Here is a 21,542-nt window from a genome sequence, read left to right as displayed (position 1 = left end):
TGTAGTGATTCACTTAAGAACCATGGCAAAAAGGTCACAAAATTGAGCAAGACCCACTTAATAACCACCTTGCTTAGTGACTGAAATCCTGGTCTCTCTCTGTGGTCATGTGTCAAGGGCCACCTACATATACCTCGTTCAGTCACTTCTCCCTCTGAAGTCTGGGCAAGTCTCCTAACAAAATATTTCTTTTCCCACCTTGAGGTTCGAAATAGGAGCTCCCCTCTTTGCAAGGACCCCTAATTCTGCCCTGCGACGGAGCGATGGGTAAAGACAAGAAGAAAGACAGCAAAAAGGGCGAGAAGGCCGCGCCTGCTCCAGCCCACGACACCTCCATCGAGTTAGCGATCTCCAACCAGAATGTCCCACCTCTGGGAGACCAAGGGGACGAGCACTCGGCTAGTCGGATAGCTTCCAGAGAAGAAAGCAAAGCCCCCGAAATTCCTCTTGCCCCTGAACCCATTGAGTACGAAGAACCCATCCTCACCCAACTGATTGTTGAAAGGTAAAACCCGGGTCTTGCTAAGGCACAGTCACAGGGGACTAGTATCCGAGGAGTTTTCTGACCAATTTTGGAGCCTGGCTGAGTCCCCGATGGTGATTTTTGATGGTTTGGGCCCTCCAGATGTGTTGGATCCTCAGCGTCCAGAAGGCCTCGCCAGCGGGTTGAAATTCCGGTGTGGGGATCCCCAGATATCTGGGAGAAAGGGCAGGTGGCTGAAAGCTTCTTCTTCTTCTTCCAGTTTTGGACAGAGAGGGAGACGGGCAGCATACAAATTTAGTAATTCAGCCAACCAACTGACAAACAAACAAGTCTTTTGCCAAATCAACCATCCTGGCTTGTTTTGCTCACTCTGCTACAGCATAATCCAGGGCGAGCGCACCGCAACGGCTGAATTCACACAACACAAGAGCCAGTTTGGTCTACTGTGTTTCCCCCAAAATAAGACACACACCTCCCCCCCCCAAAATAAGCCCTAGCTTGATTTTTGTTGGGGTGGGCCTAATATAAGCCCTACCCCAAAAATAAGTCTGGAGGGTGGGGGTGGCCAGCACAAGTTGACTTGACCCTGCCCCAAATGGCTGCATCCATAGTATGATTTATTAATTCGGGCGAGTTTTCATCTTGAATTTATGTTCTCCATAGTTACGAGGGAGAAAAGATCCGTGGATTATATGAAGGGGAAGGAACGGCCTATTTTCAAGGAGGCAACATCTACAAGGTGACAACATCTGTGTGAAATCTGAAGGATATAGAATTTCCCTTGGTGTGACAGGCCGTTTCATTATTTCCTTCAGGAGCAGGGTGGATTTAAAGACTAGCTTCTTTTATTTCCTGTACGTGGGTTGAAAGGGTGGCCTGAACTAAACCCTGGTGGGGAAACCAGGGCCAACATACTCTTTGACAGAGAGGTGGGGATCTGACTCTTCTTACTGTTCTGTGATTTGAGGAATCACGGCACCCACTCATTGGCTTTTTGCCATTTTGTAGGGAATGTTTTCGGAAGGACTTATGCACGGGCGAGGGACTTACACATGGAACGATGGAGTGCAGTACGAGGTGCGTAGCTCCACTCTCAGCCAGATTTGCAACTGCTTGCAAATCAGAACAAAGGAAAGATGGACACTTGCAAGCACGGACGCCAGATTTAGGATTGAGGTTCTCCAAAGTGCCTGAGGGCAGGACAAGAAGCAATGGATGGAAATTAATTAAGGAGAGAAGCAACCTTAAAAGAGCCTTGGTGGAGCAGTGGGCTAATGCCTCCTTAAGTAAAACCAGCTGCCTGCAATTAGTGCAGGTTCGAGTCCCACCAGGCTCAAGGTTGACTCAGCCTTCCATCCTTCCCAGGTAGGTAAAATGAGGACCCAGATTGTTGGGGGCAATAAGCTGACTTTGTAATAATGCTGCTGGGGGGGCCGAAAGCCCTAATAAGCAGGCATATACATAGAATGAAGGCTATTGTTAAGCACATTGATTTGTGCTTTAAAATTGTAAGCCGCCCTGAGTCTTCGGAGAAGGGCGGGATATAAATGGGATTAAAATAAATAAAAATAAATAAACCTAGAACTAAAGAGAACATTAGAACAATGAAGGAGAATATTTGTAGCTCAGGGTTGAAATGAGGGGTCCCTGGTGCTCTCTGAGCATGCTGGTTTTCTTGCAGACGTTTCATTATCCTAACTAGGTAACATCAGTGCTAGTAAGGACTCCTTACTAGCAACTGATGATGTTAGTTAGGGTAATGAAATGTCTGCAAGAAAACCAGCCAGCTCAGAGAGCACCAAGGACCTCTCAAAGTTAGAACAATTAATCAATGGAACGGCTTGCTTGCAGAAAATGTGGGTGCTCCATGACTGGAGTTTTTTAAAGAAGAGATTGGACCACCCCTTGTATGAAATGGCTGGCTGGGGGAAATCCTGGGAGTTTTAAGTCCACAAGTCTTAAAAGTTGCCCTCTTTGGAGACTCCTGCTCAGCGTTGTCGAATTTTCCTACCTTTCCAGCGGAAAGGACGAGAGTGAGCCTTTTTTCCTCTCTCCTATATTTTTTTTATTTATTTATTTTAATTCCATTTATATCCCGCCCTTCTCCGAAGACTCAGGGCGGCTTACAAGCTTAGCGTAAAATCTTCCTGACTTGCAGGGAAACTTCGTCAAGAACGTGCAGATGGATCGTGGCACTTACAAGTGGCCGGACGGCAGCCTGTACGAAGGCGAAGTGAAGAACGGGATCAGACACGGCTTCGGCATGTACAAATGCGGCACCTATCCCGTTTCGTACATTGGCCAGTGGGTGGAAGGCAAGAGACACGGAAAGGTAGGCACTGGAAGCACACACAGGAAGCCCTCAACCGTTCATTTTTATTTTATTTTTTTTAAAGAACACACAACGCAAGTTTTATGGGTAATTTGGTACAATTTGAAGGAAAAAGTTGGTTTCACATTTGTTAAAAAACAGTCGCTTTCTCCCTGTTGAGGAGGCAGCGTGGCTGTTTTTTTTCCTAATGCAAAGATAAAGCTAAAAGATTGAATCATACAACCCAAGTTTTAAAAATCGTAGAGGCAGATCAGCCCCTTTTAGCTACGTCCCACCTAGAATTTTACACGTTGGCAAAAGTACAGAACACAATTACATGGCAAACAATTCGTAGATACTTCATGTAGTGACCATTAGAAAAGCACTGCAAAAAGGGACTGATGACCATTTTTCACACTCAACAACCGCCGCAGCATCCCCGGGGTCACGCGATCAAAACTCGAGACGCTTGGCAACCGGCATGTATCTAGGACGGTTGCAGAGTCCTGGGGAAAGCCAATGGGGAAAGCCAGATTTACTTAACGACCGTGTCCCTAACTTAACTAGTGCAGCGATTCACTTAACGACTTGAGCTCCGTTGCGGTTATAAGTGTGAAGTTATCTGTAGTTGCCACAACTGGATTCCGGGCAGAAAGCTCTCCTTTTTTGTAGATCAGGGCTGTCCCATCTAGCATCAGCTTAAAATCCTCTTCCTGGCCTTTCCTTCTAACAGCCACAAAGAGTTAAACTCTTGGAGTTGGCTTATTGGGAGACTGATGGATGATCCGAAATGTTTTTAGTAAGGCGTCGTGTCTTTTGCTTGTGTAAAACCTGATGGAGGATGCTTAAAAGAGTTTTCTTGAGCTCTTCAAAAGTGTTTGTGGCCGTTGATTTTCAGGGTACCATTTACTACAATGAACCGGGTTCTTCTTGGTACGAAGGAGACTTTGTGAACAATGTAAAAAGCGGATGGGGAATAAGATGGTAAGACGATAATTTATTCGCTGTGAGGAGGTTGGAATTTGATGGACACTTTTGGAGGGGCTGCATAACAGAATAGCAGAATAACAATAATAATAATAATAATAACAAAATAATAATAACAACAAAACAACAACAACAATAACACTAACAACAACAACAACAACAACAACAATAATAATAATAATAATAATAATAATAATAATAATAATAATAATAATAATAATAATATAAAGTTGGAAGGGACCTTGGAGGTCATCTAGTCCATCCCCGTTCAAGCAAGAAACCCTATACCGTTTCAGACAAATGGTTGTCCGGTCTCTTCTTAAAAACTTCCAGTGTTGGAGCATTCACAGCTTCTAGAGGCAGGTCGTTCCGCTGGTTAATTGTCCTCACTGTCAGGAAGTTTCTCCTTAGTTCCAGGTTGCTTCTCTCCTTGATTAGTTTCCAACCGTTGCTTCTTGTCCTGCCTTCTGGTGGTGCTTTGGAGAATAGCTTGACTCCCTCTTCTTTGGGGCAGTCCCTTAGGTATTGTCCACCCTGGATCACAAGAATGTTCGCCCCCCATTTTTAAAATGCAACTATGGGATTTTAGGAAATACATTTGGCCCAGAAACCAAGTTTTAGGATCATGGGAAGGGATGACAAGGCTTCAAACTGAATGGTGTTCCTGAAGAAAACTGCTCCTGGATATTTTAAATTTTTTTTAATGGGACAAAAGGTTGTGATGTGTGTACATTTGATCTACACAGACTTCCTATCCCAGAATTTTTAGCAAAAAAAAAGGGGGGCTATTTTAGATGAAGATGCTGGGAGCTGAACCGTCATCTGGATGGTTCTTGGTGGGAAGGCCTAGTCTGTCTTAAAAAAAATTTTTTTTATTTTATTTTTAATCCCATTTATATCCCGCCCTTCTCCGAAGACTCAGGGCAGCTTACAAACTAAAGCACAAATCAATGTGCTTAGCAATAAAAATAATGCTCCTCTGTTTACTGAACTCTGGTTCTGATGTTCTTCTCTGTCTCTTCAAACAGTTACAAATCTGGAAACATGTACGAAGGGCAGTGGGAGAGAGACCTGCGCCATGGAGAAGGACGAATGAGGTGGCTAACATCTAACCAGGAATACACTGGGAGCTGGGTTAATGGTATACAGGTGAGGCCAAATAGAACCGTTCTTCTTTTCCCAATTCCTCCAACTATACATAGTTATGGCCAGGTCAGGTGGGGGAATTCAGTGGGGAAAGCAATTATGTTGGGAAGAGTTAGCAGTCAAAGGAAACCAGGCCGTCAAAGAACATGGTGGCTGAAGACCATCAAACTGACACAAGTAGTAGTGCAAGATTGGAAGATGTGGAAAAACTGGGCCCATAAAATCGCCAAGAGTTGGACACAACTGAATGGATAATTTCATCATCACCATCATAGATGGTTACGGCTTAGTCCTTGTATGGACCTGAGGGTCTCTCTATACCTTGTTCCTCAGAGTTTGGATATAGAATTCATTTAGATGTCTAAACAATGGCCTAATTCAGGGGTAGGCAACCTTGGCTCTTTTATGACTCATGGACTTCAACTCCCAGAATTCCTGAGGCAGCATGGCTCAGCTTGGAAACTCTCCCTTTCCCCTCAGCATGGCTGGCTCAGGAATTCTGGGAGTTGAAGTCCATGAGTCATAAAAGAGCCAATGTTGCCCACCCTGGCCTAGTTACATGTGTTAAAAGTCCACATGTCTCCCTCCGTAGAACCTATGGATCAGGAGTCTCCAACCTTGGCAACTTTAAAACTTGTAGACTTCAACTCCCAGAATTGCTGGCTGAGGATTTTCTGGGAGTCGAAGTCCAAGTGTCGTAAAGTTGCCACAACTGGAGACCCCTGGCCTATAGGACAAGCAGTAGTTCTCAACCTCAGCACCTTTAAGACGTGTGGACTTCATCTCCCAGGATTCCCCAGCCAGCATGAATTCCGGGAGTGGAAGCCCACACACCTTCAAGCCACTAAGATTGAGAAAACACTGCTCCATAGAGCGTTCTGTCGGTTTATTTCCCTAGCACGGGCAAGGTACACATACCTGGTATCTGAAGAGGATAGCTGGGTCACAGTACCCCCTAAGGAATGAGTACGTTGGAGATTTCGTCAACGGTGATCGGCATGGACACGGAAAATTCTTCTTTGCCAGCGGCGCCATGTACGATGGGGCATGGGTGCTGAACAAAAAGCACGGCAAGGTAAGCGCGGAGATGTCCCGGGAAAGAGCGAGAACGTTTCAGAGCAGCTGAAAAAGACCAGGTTTTAAAAGAGCAGCACAGCTATGAGCAATTACTTTTTTTTTTCCCTCAGGGCAAGCTGGTCTTCAAGAACGGCCGGGTGTACGAAGGCGAGTTCAACTACGATCACATCGCCGAGTGCCCGTCCTTGCAAATTGACGTGACCAACATGGAAGAACTCAGCAATCTCCCGCTGAAGGGTTTTTCTGGCATAGGTGAGCTGCTTCGAAGTAGAGGGAAGAAAAGATGAGCCTGGGTGAGCTTTGCCGAAGATGCTCCCTTTAACCCCCCGAAAACCTCTGGTGACTTCACGGCCGCAGGCGTCCCATCCAAATATTAATCAGGTCATACCCTGCTCAGTATGTTTTGAGATCCACCAATTTTAATGGGTGCAATGTTGGTCGATAAAACTTGTTTCGACAAGTTTTCCTCCACGCTCTTGAAAAAAAAAATCCCCACCATAGCTCATAAAAGATAATGAGTAAGTTTCAAAGTACCGAAGAAAAGAATGCATTTGTAAAGGCATATTTTGAAAGAACGCAAGTATCTTTTTTTTTTTTTTAAAAAAAGGGATTTATTTGTGTTTGCGTTCATCCTTTCTGTGGACGCCCTCTGTTTTCACGACTGGGTCTTACTTTTAAAAGACGTTTGCAGTAGAGACTGGATGCCTTTGACATTTTCTCTTTTTCACTGCCTAGATAGCGTCAAAGTTGTTGATCATTCAAGGAGTTCCTTTTCGGCAGGACCAAACATCGAAATAGATTTATCCACCTTGTTGGCTATATTTCCGGAAAAAGACAAGGAAGATGAAATGAAACAGGTATGGGAAGCTGGTCTGCACACCTCTGTGACCTTGTTGTTGTTGTTAACTGCGAAGTCGTGTCCGACCCATCGCAACCCCATGGACAATGTGCCAAATTGGTGTACTCCATAAAGCTTTACATTAGTAGGTTGGGATGTCCTGAAGGTGTTTGCTTGGTTGGGTTCGTCGGTTGGAACCATGACATAAAATATCACGAGTGGCCATCTCGATCCTCTTCTCTTTAAGTTCTTGATTCGTGCTTTGCTTCTCCTAGACCGAATACGCTGTGCTGAGATATATCTCCGAGTTGAGGAGGATCTACACCTTTTACAGCAGCCTGGGCTACGACCATTCCCTGGACAACACTTTCTTGATGACCAAGCTTCAGTTCTGGAGGTTCTTGAAGGACTGCAGATTTCATTACTGCAACCAGACGCTCGCCTCCATGGACCGGATTCTGAACGGTGTGTGTTTATTTCTCACTACAGGCCATTCCATATTTTTTTTACTTTGTGATGGCTCTGTCTCTACTACAACCCCTGGCTTATCCCAAACTCTAATTAGCTTTGTAAGCCATTAGCGGTTTTTGACCTGGAGCCATTGCAAGGGAACGTTCCATTAGAAGCCTGCTAACATTCCCAAAATTTAAGCATCGTACAGGCAGTCCTGAACTTAGGGACACTTCATTTGGGGGCCGTTTGAATTTACAGTGGCGTTGGGGGGAAAAAAAGCGACCGAGGGCCGTTTTTTCACACGGTCACGTGATCTAAATGCAGACGCTTGGCAACCGGCACGAATTTATGACCGTTGCCATATCCGGGGGACTCACGTGATCCCCTTTTGCGAATTCTGATATGCAAAGTCAATGGTGTGGGGGGGGGGGAAACACGCCAGATTCACTTAACAATCATGTTACTAACTTAACAACTCCAGTGATTCCCTGGAGGGGGAGGATCAATGGAAAGTGTATTTGTGTGTTTCTGTGTGTGTGTGTGTGTGTGTGTGTGTGAAAGTCATTGTCAACGCTGCGAACATCGGATGTTTTTGCATTGACAACAGATGGAAATGTAGCCATTTTCTTCCTTTCGCTTTTAGAGTTTAGATCAGGGGTCTTCAAACTTGGCCCTTTTATGACTTGTGGACTTCAACTCCCAGAATTCCTCAGCCAGAGGAATTCTGGGAGTTGAAATCCACAAGTCATAAAAGGGCCAAGTTTGAAGACCCCTGGTTTAGATGATGCTGGGGGGGGGGATGCGAATGAGAGTTTAGCTAGACATAATAACACTGAACCTAGTGTGAGAACCAAGGTTATTGAAATAAGAGATGATAAAGAATTGGCGGATGGAGAGGAAGCCCGGGCTTCAAGCTAATTGGGGAATGTGATTTATGACTGTAAAATTGGAGGAGGAATTGTGCTTTGATCCTAGGTGCCCAGGGGAGGGGAATTCAGCTTTTGGCTTCGATTATGTAAGTGCCGATATTATGCTACTCGAATAAAAGGTTCTTTAAGGTAAACAAAGTCTCAAGGTTCTTTTGAAGATTTTCATCTGTCGGAACCATAACTGTCATTGTTGATTCCTGGTGACTGCCTGGATAAATCCCCGCAGTTTTCTTTGCGAGGTTTTAGAAATGGTTGGCCATTGTCTGATTCTTCTCAAACCTGAGAGTGTGACTGGCCTAACGTAGATTCCCCCAGCTGGCTTTGTGCCTAAGGCAGGACTAGAATTCACTGTCTCCTGGTTGCTAGCCTGGCGCCTTAACCTCTGCAGCAAACTGATCTCACTAACAGATTCCTGCAGTTTTCTTGGCAAGATTTCAGAAGCGGTTACCCCTTGCCTCCTTCTTCTTCTTCCTGGGGCTGAGAAAGGAGGATTCACCTGGTTTTCCTACCTAAGGCAGGACTGGAACTCACAGTCTCCAGGTGTTTAGCCTGCTTCTCAAGCAGTACATCAAACTAGCTCTCTCAATGGAAGGTTTATTTCACTTCCTTTGATAGATTGCGGCAACTCCTTCCTCTATTCTTTCTTATTTTCTTCCTCCCCCCCCACCCACTATTTTTAACTCGCCCAGCAGTTGGTTAAGTTACTCACACTTTTTGCATTTTACTAGATAATCGGCCCTTTCAAAGCATTCAAATGCAAATTTTCACACTGTTCTTTTGCAAGGGATGGGATTTTTCCTCTCTCCCCTCCCTCTTACATACTTCTTTCCTTTTGGAAATTTTTCCAAATATTTTAAATGGCGCTTTTTTTTTTTTTTTGCAAGAAAGGAATGAAAAAGGATTGAAATGACAAAAGGTTTAGAGAACTAGAAACAGGAAGCAAGGAGTTGGATTTGGGAGAGATGAATACACTGATTTCCCCCTTTTAAAAAAAAATAATTCACATCCAAATCTCTGCAAGAGGGACCATGATTTGCAAAAAAAACCCGGTTGTGTGTTGTGCTTGTTGTTTTGAAGTAGAAGATAATATAATAATAATACGTAACCTAAGCTAAAGAGTTTCCGAAACTTTAAAAGCAGCAACGCATGGAAAGCAAACTTAACCAATCGTGAAGAGGTAAGGGGGAGGGGGGGTGGAGCAATGCAAATCTAAAACCAATGGGGAAAGCAGAGAAGTCCCAAATTTGACATAATCCAGAAAAGTCTTATAAATTCTGCAGATCGTCGTAACTGGAAGGAGTTCATTCGGGTGGGGTTTGAAAACGATGCGTTTTCAGAGGATACTCCTGCGCGCAGGAATCAGCCTGACCTGACTTTGGCATTTAGCCCGTAGGCAACTCAGATGCTGTCTCCCAAACCCAGAATTTCCAGAGAAGGGAAGCCTTTGGCATCCCCTCCCATCCTTGGCTATCGCTTCTCGGCCTTTTGGCTAAGATCAAGTGTAGTATCTGTTCTTATCAGTTTAATATCTGATATGTCCTCTATCTGAGGACTGTGTATTAAATGGATTTTTGGAATCAGGAGATGGACTAGGGGCTTGCTCCACCCACTCCACGCATTGACCTGGTATTGCAGTGCCTCCAGGAACAGTGCCCCCCCCCACCTAATTTGGTTCAAAATTAGATTTGAATTTTACTTTCTCCCCCTGCTTTCTTTTTGCTTCTTTTTTTTAATTTCTGCTCTCATTATTTTTTTTATTTTTATTTTAATTCCATTTATATCCTGCCCTTCTCTGAAGACTCAGGGCGGCTTACAAGCCCTGAAATTATGTTTCTTCTATTAATTAATTATTAATTATTCTATTAATTAATTATGAAATTATGTTTCTTCTATTTTTTCCTTTTCTAATTTTCTTTCCTTATCTTTCTTTTTCTTCTGCCTCTTTTCCATTCTTATCATCTCCTTCTGTTCCTCCTTTTCTTATTCCTTTTTCCTGTTCCTCTTCTATTTTTTTTTCCTTCCTTGTTTTCTTTCTACCCCTTCTTCATTCAGTTCTCCCCCCCCCGCCCATAATAGGTGGATAGATGGATGGATAAACAGATGGTAGAGAGGTTGGATAGATGACAGATGAGTGATAGAGAGAGAGAGAGACAGAAAGGATGGATAGATGATAGATGACAGATAGAGGATGGATTCATGATAGATGACAAATGATGATAGGTAGGTAGATATAGATAGATAGATAGATAGATAGATAGATAGATAGATAGATAGATAGATAAACAGACAGACAGACAGACAGATAGATGAGAGGATGGATAGATGATAGATGACATAGAGGATGGATTGATAGATGATAGATGACAAATGATGATAGGTAGGTATAGATAGATAGATAGATAGATAGATAGATAGATAGATAGATAGATAGATAGATAGATAGATAGATAGATAAAAAGTATGACAGATAATTAGAATGGATAGATGACACATAGATAGATAGATAGATAGATAGATAGATAGATAGATAGATAGATAGATAGATAGATAGATAGATAGATAGATGATAGATAGATAGATAGATAGACAGACAGATGAGAGGATGGATAGATGATAGATGACATAGAGGATGGATTGATAGATGATAGATGACAAATGATGATAGGTAGGTAGATATAGATAGATAGATAAAAAGTATGACAGATAATTAGAATGGATAGATGACACAGATAGATAGATAGATAGATAGATAGATAGATAGATAGATAGATAGATAGATAGATAGATAGATAAAAAGTAGATGGAGATGGGATAGAAAGAGAATACACATAGATAGATGATGGATACATATAGACAAACAGATAACTTCCCTCTGTGTCTGTGCATCACGATATTTGTGTTTTTCAGATAAAACATTACTGGAAGAGATTCATTCTCCATACGAGACTTTGCTCCTTAGGATGTTTTTAACCTACCTCATTTACTTGTCCTTCCACATTTACCACAAGGAGTTCGAGTAAGTAGAGTGCAGTCGATGAGCTGGTAATTAAGACCGATGTAGGACATGTAGAAGATGTTTCTTCTAGGGATGGCATTTACCATCTGCAGTTCATTCTCAGGGCAGGCTTTATCTTATTATTTCTCTAGTGCTGTCCAGTGAATTAAAGTGGCCTTTTTATTTAGTTAAAGCCATGGCTTTACATTTTTGAATCTAGCCCAGCCTTCTCTCACTCAACCCTCTTCAGATGAGTTGGAACTGAACTCCCAGAATTAAGTTTTGGATCGAGCTGGGTATGGAAAGGACCAGGTTGGGTTGACCCCGGACTGCATCAACGTAACGTAACTGACTGGCGATAGCACCTCAGATGTAGAACTGGATTTTTTTTTCCCCCTTGAATTTCTGAAGCTGTTTTTGCCAACTTTTCCAACAGCATATGTATAACGGTGGTTTCCTCTAACCGTAGTGACACAAGTCCCCGCCTGTTCAAATGCTTCTCCAAGCTGATGGTCAAGAATATTTGTCCCAACGCCTGCCGTGTCAAAGGTAGGGTCAAGGTTTGCGTAGCTGGTTGGTTGTCTCACCTCCTCCAGTTTCCTCTCTTACACTGTCCAACTTGCTAGGCTGCATTAACAGAGGGATAGGATCAAGATTATTGTGTAGTGGGTTCTGGAACGCATGGATGACGCCACGCACAGGAGTACAACATAACCGTCTTTTATTAGGAGGTAGATTGTACTGGCTGGATAGGGTTTACCTGTGCTCTTTTATACCTGGCCAGGTGTGCTTCCAGCCAATCAATTCAAACCTGGTTTTCCTGCCGAAAACCTAACCCTTACCTTAGCAGTAGTTTCGGTACAGCGCCACCTAGTGGTATCGGTTAAGCTGTCGCTTATAGTGTTCTAAACTCCATACATAACAAAGATCACCTGAAGTCTTAATACCACTTTACAAGGCCTTGGTAAGGCCACTCTTGGAATCCTGGTTTTGGTCACCACGATGTAAAAAAGAGGTTGAGACTCTACAAAGAGTGCAGACAAGAGCAACGAGGAGGATCAGGGGACTGGAGGCTGAAATATATAAGGAATTGGGTTGCAGGAATTGGGTATCTCTAGTTTAATGAAGAGAAGGACCAGGGGGGGACATGATAGCAGCCTTCCAATATCTCGGGGGCTGCTCCAAAGAAGAGGGAGTCAAGCTATTTTCCAAAGCGCCTGAACGCAGGACAAGAAGCAACGGATGGAAACTAACCAAGGAGAGAAGCAACCTGGAACTAAGGAGGAATTTCCTGACAGTGAGAACAATTAACCAGTGGAACAACCTGCCTCCAGAAGTTGTGAATGCTCCAACACTGGAAGTTTTTAAGAAGAGACTGGACAGCCATTTGTCTGACATGGTATATAGGGTTTCCTGCCTGAGCAGGGGGTTGGACTAGATGATCCAAAGTTCCTTCAATTTTAACATCATCACTATTATTATTATTATTATTATTATTATTATTATTATTATTATTATTATTATTATTATTATTATTATTATTATTATTATTATTATTATTATTATTGTTGTTTTTGTTGTTGTTGTTGTTATCTTTTATTCATTAAACATGAACCTCAGTCAACTGAACATTCAAATTGACTGGCACTGATGGTTAGTATTATCATCATCTTCTTCATCATCATCATTATTATATATCCCTGTACTAATCAGCTCACCTTCTTCTCACCTGTACAGGTATATTGTTCAGTGACCGACAGCAAGCTGTCTATGCGCTCAGTTACATCGATAAGTGCTGGGAGATTTTCCAGGCATTCTGTCGACCAAGCACTCTGCCTCCTTACGAACCTACAATGACGATGAGGCACTTCCTTTGGATGTTGAAAGTAAATCTTAACTCTCAGAAGCTGCAGCAGCAGATCTCTAACCAACTTTGCCTGATCTGGTGGGAAGCCATTATGGAACATCAAGGCCGCAGGATCTAACCTGGGTCGGTCACCGGGACCGTGGCTGACCCAGACTGGATCCTGCAACATTATCCCGGGATGTGTATATTTGCCTTCATTTGTAACATCACGGCTGTTAAAACACTTGATCTGTGGGACGACTTGCCTCCAGAAGTTGTGAATGCTCCAACACTGAAGGTTTTTAAAGAAGAGATTGGAAAAACATTGGTCTGAAATGGTATAAAGGGTTTCCTACTTGAGCAGGGGGTCCCTTCTAACTCTGTCATTCTGTTAGTTAGAATCACATTTTGAGGATTGGTTTAGGGGCCACCAAGCTGGCGTGAACTTTTAGCCATGACTTAGATTTTAGTGTTGGGCAAATAATTACAGTCATTAGGTCTGCATAATCACAGGCAGCTTCACACTGTGTTAAAACCCAAATCCCACGAAGAAAAAGAAATAATATCTTAAATAAATAAGCTTAAAGGTCATACGCTAGTGCAATGGAAGGGCTAATGGAATAATGTTGGAACGCCTTAAAGGATCAGCTTGGAGACAGATCATCCCAGAAAACTTTCTGGTTGGTCAAGAGGTGACACCAACTTGGTGGCACATAAATCAATCCTCAAAACGCGACTCTTCACGCAAGCGTGGCTATAACTAACCACCATTTTTTGTGGGGTTTCTATCTTCAGGATTTAAGACTGATAACCAAACAGCTGACAGCCACCAAGGTTGTGGACATTCTGGCTAAAGACCATCCTTCTGTCTCCGATGCAGAGACGGTCAATCTGGAGCACGAGGTAGGAACTTAAAAAAAAGATTTTGGGATTGACAATTTCAGGAAAAAGGCTCAGAATAGAATATTGCTGGAAAGGACCCCAAACTGAAGTCTAAATATATTATGTCCGCAGCATTTCACTGGTCTGCTAATTTAGTCACTTTGTAAAGAATGGGATAAGATTTGCTTTGGTATGATCTGTTTTTAACAAACCCGTGCTGGCTTCTAGTTATAGCTTCGTTTCTAGATGTTCAGATGGGGTTTTTTTTAATTATCTTTTCCAGTCTCTTCCCAGGTATTGATGTTAGGCTGTTTGTTCTGTAGTAATAATAATAATAAAGTTGGAAGGGACCTTGGAGGTCATCTAGTCCAACCCCCTGCTCAGGCAGGAAACCCTATCCCATTTCAGACAAATGGCTTTCCAGTCTCTTCTTAAAAACTTCCAGGGTTGGAGCATTCTCCGCTTCCGGAGGCAGGTTGTTCCACTGGTTAATTGTTCTCACTGTCAGGAAGTTTCTCCTTAGTTCTAGGTTGCTTCTCTCCTTGATTAGTTTCCATCCGTTGCTTCTTGTCCTGCCTTCTGGTGCTTTGGAGAATAGCTTGACTCCCTCTTCCTTGGGGCAGCCCCTGAGATACTGGAACACTGCTGTCATATCACCCCTCGCCCTTCTCTTCGTTAAACTAGATATACCCAATTCCATCAACTGTTCTCCAAGGCCTGTTTTTTTTTTCTTCCAAACCAGAGTCACTCAGTAGAGAAAGTTATGGAGGCTTGGAAACCTCAGGTGGACTTTTTGCACTTTGGATTTTAAGAAGACCCTCAATCCTCTTAAGTCCACTTGCGTTCTGGTGTCTCCTTCGGCTCCTCAAGCTTGGCCTGGTCCTCAAGATTTGATTCCTTGCCAATATGTTATCCCTGAATCCTTCTCCAGTGGGACTTCTCCGACCGCTTGGCTTGACCTCCTCTTCTTTGGTTTCTCTTTCAGCTTGTCTTTCTTGAGTTCTTTGAAGCTCTGGTAGACTGTGCCCTTCTTTATGTCACGGACGAGATGTTGAAGGAGCAGGCCGAAGAGGTTGCCCAAGAAGTGACAGCTTCTTACAGGCCAGACGCGCTGCCAGAAAGGAGTGAAACTGCCTCTTTGCCTCTGGAATTGTCTTCTCCTCAGGTGAGTCCAGTTCGGATCTCTTGGATGTCCTCACAGAACTAAGTCAGGAAGAGACAAAACAGTCGCAGGCTACGTTTAGGTAGTGGTGGCCTTGGACAAAGTTTTTCATGGCTTAGCGCATCAAGCAGATCCTGCGTGTTTGGTTTAGTGCAGGGGTCTTCAAACTTGGCCCTTTGATGACTTGTGGACTTCAACTCCCAGAATTCCTCAGCCAGCATGCCTGGCTGAGGAATTCTGGGAGTTGAAGTCCACAAGTCATCAAAGGGCCAAGTCTGGAAACCCCTGGTTTAGTGCATGAATGTCCAACCTTGGCAACTTTAAGGCTTCTGGACTTCAACTCGCAGAATTCCATGCTGGTGGGGAAATCTGGGAGTCAAAGTCCATAAGCCTTAAGATTGCCAAGGTTGGACACCCTTGTTGTGGAAAACCAGTTGCCAACTGCCTTGTGGGAATGCAACCTTTGACAACATGACAAATTGTATCGGTGGTTAACGAGGTCTGTTTCTCCAAGGTGATTGCTGAGAGGTGCTGTTTGGCCTGGCCCTGGCCACAGTTTGGGGACAGGACAGGAACATTTAGGTGCCTCTGCTACCTTCTTCTAGTCACACTGCGTTCTGTTTTCAACCTCGTAGTCAATTCATACTAGAAGCACCAGCAGTGAAGAAGCAAGCAATGAAAGCGCAGATGTCACCGCCATTCAAGTTGGCCCCAAATATTCCTCAAGCAAGATTGTGCATTTCGTGGAAGTGGGCAAGACCAAGAAATCTGAAGGCCATAAGAAGGGAAGTAGTAGTAGTAGTAGTAGTAGTAGTAGTAGTAGTAGTAGTAGTAGTAGTAGTAGCAGCAGCAGCAATAATGATAATTTATTTTATTTATTTATTATATTTTTATACCGCCCTTCTCCCAAAGGACTCAGGGCGGTGTGCAGGGCAATAAATATAAAAGCAGAATACAAAAGTTAAAAAACAATTAAATATAGTGCCCCAATTTAAAACAATAATTAAAAACATATTAAAACCCCTGCCCTAACCCATCAAACCAGGTCGGATTGCTCAAATAAATACGTTTTTAGATCGCGCCGGAAGGAGCGAAGGTCGGGGGCCATCCGGAGCTCAACCGGATAATGATGATAATAATAATAATAATAGAGTCGGAAGGGACCTTGGAGGTCATCTAGTCCAGCCCCCTGCTCAGGCAGGAAACCCCATAACCATTTCAGACAAATGGCTGTCCAGTCCCTTCTAAAAAACTTCCAGTGTTGGAGCATTCACCGCTTCTGGAGGCAGGTTGTTCCACTGGCTAATTGTCTTTCCTTCCCCGATTTATCCTATATATTTTTTTCCACCTTTTCTTTTTATCCAGAAAGGCAAAAGCAAAGAAGGGAAGAAAGAGGAAAAACCCCACAAAGGGAAGTCCCACAGCAAAGAAAAAACTGCCTCTTCTCAAAGTGAGTGCAAAACATCCAAGCTGTAATAATCTACAAACTTTGGCCGGCTCTCCGGAGAAATATAAGTGAGGACAGAACTAGAGTCTGCCCTTCTTTCCGGGGGCGATGTTCCAGATAGAGCAATTGCACCAGGGTAAGTCGCCCTGGTGAATGTGAGGCTCAAAGAACCAAGAACAACCCAAGGAGTTACTTCAGAGTAGTTTCTTTGCTGCTGTTCACCTGCAGACAGAATCTTGCCAGACTAAAGCAACTACCTGCATTAATATAGATATACTCTGTGGTTTGTCCTTGCCCTTTTCCTCCCGACCACACATTCCAAGCTCCACCGCCTCTTTGCTCTCTGGCAAGGAGTCCCTCCAATTTGCAAATAGCCCTTGACTTACAGCCATTCAAACAGCACAGACTTACAACGAGGCCTTGCACTTAGAACCACTGCAGTATCCTTACCGTCCTCGCTCGATCAGAATTTGGGTGCTGGGCAACTATTTATGATGATGGCGGCAGCATCCTGGGATCGTGCCATTACTCTTCGCGACCTTCCCAGGTGACTATGATTGGTTGGTACCCTGGTTTGCCTTGTGCAGTGCCAGCTGGGTGTCCGACACACACACATACATACACACACAAAAAAAACACCCACACACCAGCCTTACAAAACAGGAAACTGATTTATTCACCACCTAAGATGGAATCAAAATATATCAAGGTTTAGTGCCATGTGTAATCCTATAGCTGGCTACCGGAGGACGTTTGAATTGCTAGATCTACATCGGCTTCTCTTTAGTGGGGAAAGGAATCACAACTCTGCATTTTGTCAACATAACTGGAGATTCCCCCCCACACACACACACACAAAGCAAAGCGCTATTTGATTATTCATTAACTTCTGTTTTTGTTTTGTTTTTCCAGGCATAGCTGTGAATGTCGTGTTTTCTCCCATCCTGGAAGAGAAAGAAGCAACCGTTGAACCTCTGCCAGCTTTAGGAGGGAAGCTGGATAAAATTCCATTGAAGGAATTAGCAGGTGTGAGATTTACGAAGTGTTTTGGGAAACCCAAGGCAGTAGCAGAATTCTGGCTGCCGTTCTTCCTGCAGACCAGGTTTCCTCTAACTTGGATAGCGTTGGGTTCGCAGAAGGCTGGGGTGAAGATTCTGCTTTGAAGAACTCAACAGAACCAAATAGCCAAAGAGACAGAATAACAGAGTTGGAAGGGACCTTGTGGGTCATCTAGTCCAACCCCCTGCTCAAGCAGGAGATCTTACGCCATTTCAGACAAATGGTTGCCCATCCTCTTCTTCAAAACCTCCCGTGGCGAAAGGCCCACAACTTTTGAAGGCAATCCGTTCCACTGGTTAATTGTTCTTGCTGTCAGGAAATTTCTCCTGATTTCGAGGTTGGTTCGCTCCTTGATAAGTTTCCGTCCGTTGCCTCTTGTCCTGCCTTCCTACATTCCTCCCTACAGTCTAAGTATATCCCTTACTTAGATTCTGTTTCCAAAGGAAGAAAACTCGTGCAAGGTTTAATCCGTTGGCTTTTTAAGCGGTGAGCCGTAAGGGAAGTAAATATCTGTTCACATTAGCTTATGAAACTGTTTTGGTCTCTTTTGGAGAAACACACACACATATAAATTATATATATATATAATTTCTGGATTTGGGCAAGTTTTTTCCTCTGCTTGTTGTTAGCTGCGAAGTCATGTCCGACCCATCACGACTCCATGGACCACGTCCCTCCATTTAGGCTCACCCCTCCTGCTTCAGTGACTCCATCCAGCCACCTCATTCTCTGTTGTCCCCTTCTTCTCTTGCCCTCAATCTTTCCCAGCATTAGGCTCTTCTCCAGTGAAGACCTCTGGGCAGTCATATAAATCTTCTAAATGAATGAATGAATCTGTGTCTGTCTGTCCATCCATCCATCCATCCATCCATCCATCCATCCATCCATCCTTACGACTATAACTTTGTTGCTTGTATCTTACAATTTATTGTTGTTGTTAGTCGCAAAGTCGTGTCCGAGCCATCGCAACCCCATGGACAACGTTCCTCCAGGCCTTCCTGTCCTCTACCATCTTCTGGAGTCCATTTCAGGGACTCCATCCAGCCACCTCCTTCTCTGTCGTCCCCTTCTTCTCTTGCCCTCCACCTTTCCCAGCGTTAGGCTCTTCTCCAGTGAATCCTTCCTCTGCTATAGTTCCCAAATTCCCCCGTTTCAAATGGACTTTCCAGGCTGTTCGATTAAGAGTTGGGAATGTGCATTGGATAAGTGGGTATTTCTGCAAGCACCAATGTTCTCACTGGAGGGCAGTCAAAGAATATCAGAAGAGGATATTATGAGCTTCCCGTCCTGAGCTTTGCAGGGGACGTCATTAAGAGGCGGCGTAGATCAGAGCATCCATTCAGTTCGACATTTGAGACTTAAGATTCATTTCAATTTTTCCTGATCAGGTTTTTTTTTGGGGGGGAGGGGGGAAGGAATTCTTTTCAAAATCCTTCGATTTATTCGGAGGCATTCCATTTAACTTGGTACCGCAATTTGTATTGTTAAACTGATTTGCTGTGTGTGTGTTAATGGGAGTGGGGGGGGGAATAGGATTGTGTAGTGCCAGTGCTTTGGTCAAAACAGCCTCCAGACGGACTCCAAATTGACACTTAGTACCCACAAACGATTGCCAAATTAGTCCCCAGGCGCAAGGCAGAAGGAGGTCTTATCGGAAAAATATAGAGCAAGAATCAGGAAAGTTATGTCGTCCAGCTTTCCCTCAATGTCAGCAGCCTGCTAGATTAGCTGTATCCTATTGTAGAGAGGCAGTTTGGTATAGTGGTGAAGGCATCAGGTTGGGAACTGGGTGACCCTGAGTTCTAGTCCCACCTTAGCCATGAAAGCAAGCTGGGTGACTTCAAGCCAGTCACTAGGAGTCTGTTAAGTTCTAGTCCCAACAGCTGGGAAATCTAACTGGGCGACTTTGGGCCAATCACCAGGAATCTGTGAGTTCTAGTCCCGCCTTAGGCATGAAAGCCAGCTGGGTGACTTTGGGCCAATCATCAGGAGACGGTGAGTTCTAGTCCTGCCTTAGGCATGAAAGTCAACTGGGTGACTTTGGGCTAGTCACCAGGAGACGGTGAGTTCTAGTCCCGCCTTAAAACATGAAAGCCAGCTGGGTGACTTTGGGCCAATCACTAGGAGACTCGTGACTTCTAGTCCTGCCTTAGCCACAAAGGCAGCCAGGTGACCTTGGGCCAGCCCATTTCTCTCAGCCCTAGGAAGGAGGCAATGGCAAACCCCTTCCAAAAAACCTTGCCAAGAAAACCACAGAGACTTATCCACGCAGTCTCTGAGAAACGAGACACGGATGAACAGAAGAAAAAATAATAATTCTAGGCTACTTGGACCTTTTTTCTGGAGAATATTTGGCAAAACCTTAACTTCTACACGTTTTGCCATGTGCTTTTATATAGAGGCATATCTTTCCTGCTACCGTTTGGTGTTTTTTTTTTCTTTTCCAGAAAAGCTCGAAAAAGAGAAAAATGAGGAAAAAGATAAGCTCAACCTCTGGATGAGTCAGATGTACATTTTTTTTGTCAAAAGGTTTTTCGCCAACTACAAGAACTTGCAGTTGGTGAACGAAACCATCGTAGATAACAGAGTCCGAGAAGCCGAACTCTCAATCTTGCGGAAAAAACAAGAGGAGGAAGAAGAGGCCAAGTAAGCCATGGTAGTTTGTTTACACAGAATATGGTGCGTTGGGCTCTGAAAGTAGCCAAGATGGTGACTGTAAACTGAAGGATTCTCCATATGGTCAACCATCCATGATCCAAGTTGGGTTGATTTGGATCAAACCTGTAGCACAAGGATGCATTCCTTTTCCACCAGCTAGTATTGGAGCCATGATCACCTAAACCACGATGTGGTTGTTTGGCCTCAGTTCAGCTAACTGAAAGGAGTTGGTAAAGTAACCCTGATTTTTGGCTGCTCACTGAATGCAATTCTGGTTGGAACAAATCCTAGCATTTCCTACAGCTTCGGCTTGCTGGGGAATTCTGGGAGTTGCAAGTCCACCTCTCTTAAAATGACGGAGGTTGGGAAACACTGCTGTAGATCTTCCAATTTGGAAAACAGTGAGTTTGGGTCAAAACTGGGCAGTAACTTCAAGATCAAAGTTAATCCTCCCTGCAGTTTAGGATTTGAAGACTCCTGTTTTTGTTGGCAGGCTCCAGGCTCTGAAGGAGGCTGAGGAGGCCCGAAAATTAGAAGAAGCGGCAGCGGAAAAAGCAGCCTTAGAACTGGAGGAGAGTTTGAATCGAGAAATGGAGGAAAGTCTGAGCCAGCTCCAATCTCCTCCGAAGGAAGAATCTCCTACTTCGCTTCAGAGCATGCCCGGTACCAAGGCAGCCGTAGCGGGGAAAAAGAAGAAAAAGTGAGAAGAGCTGCACAGCCACCAGGTAGTCCTCGATTTAAGACCACAACCAAGCCCAAAAAAATTTCTTGCTGAGCCAGACAGGTGTTAGAAGCGAATTTTGCTCCGTTTTACCTTTCTTGCCACAGTTATGTGAATCCCTGCAGCTATGAAGTTAGTAACGGGGTTGTTAAAGTGAATCTGTCTTCCCCATTACATTTTGCTGGTCAGAAGGTCGCAAAAGGGGATCACGTGACCCCGGGAGCATCGTAAGTGCATGCCAGTTTCCAAGCCTCTGAATTCTGACCACAGGACCATGGGGATGCTGCCATGAGGTCGTTAAGGGTGAAAAAGGTATAAGGCCACTGAGTCGTAAGTTCACTTAGTGATCAGTTACATCGGCACTAAAAAAAGTGACTTATGACCATTTCTCACACTAACAACCGCTGCAGCATCCCTGTGGTCACATGATCAAAATTTGGACACTTGTCAACTGGCTCATATTTTATTTTATTTATTTTAATCCCATTTATGATGGTGTCCAAAAGGGTCACGTGATCCCATTTTGTGACCTTCTGACAAACCAAGT

At 43.9% G+C, this 21,542-nt stretch overlaps 1 protein-coding gene across 1 annotated transcript; it reads left to right on the top strand.

The window, feature by feature from the left end:
• Nucleotides 1-263: 263 nt before the first annotated feature.
• Nucleotides 264-20,978, top strand: RSPH10B (radial spoke head 10 homolog B; the record flags this gene model as incomplete). Its single annotated transcript, XM_081337959.1, has 20 exons — nucleotides 264-505; nucleotides 1,148-1,223; nucleotides 1,493-1,561; nucleotides 2,643-2,816; nucleotides 3,694-3,779; nucleotides 4,811-4,931; nucleotides 5,827-6,003; nucleotides 6,116-6,257; nucleotides 6,741-6,862; nucleotides 7,119-7,308; nucleotides 11,133-11,241; nucleotides 11,690-11,769; nucleotides 12,958-13,106; nucleotides 13,862-13,969; nucleotides 14,934-15,113; nucleotides 15,746-15,883; nucleotides 16,476-16,560; nucleotides 17,470-17,585; nucleotides 20,072-20,262; nucleotides 20,768-20,978. The coding sequence occupies 20 exons, from the start codon at nucleotides 264-266 to the stop codon at nucleotides 20,976-20,978; spliced, it is 2,766 nt and encodes a 921-aa protein (XP_081194085.1).
• Between the last annotated feature and the right edge of the window lie 564 nt (nucleotides 20,979-21,542).

The sequence above is a fragment of the Vipera berus genome (assembly GCF_964194415.1).
Source record: "Vipera berus genome assembly, chromosome: 13".
NCBI lineage: Eukaryota > Metazoa > Chordata > Lepidosauria > Squamata > Viperidae > Vipera > Vipera berus.
This window is presented reverse-complemented; position numbering and strand designations above follow the sequence as displayed.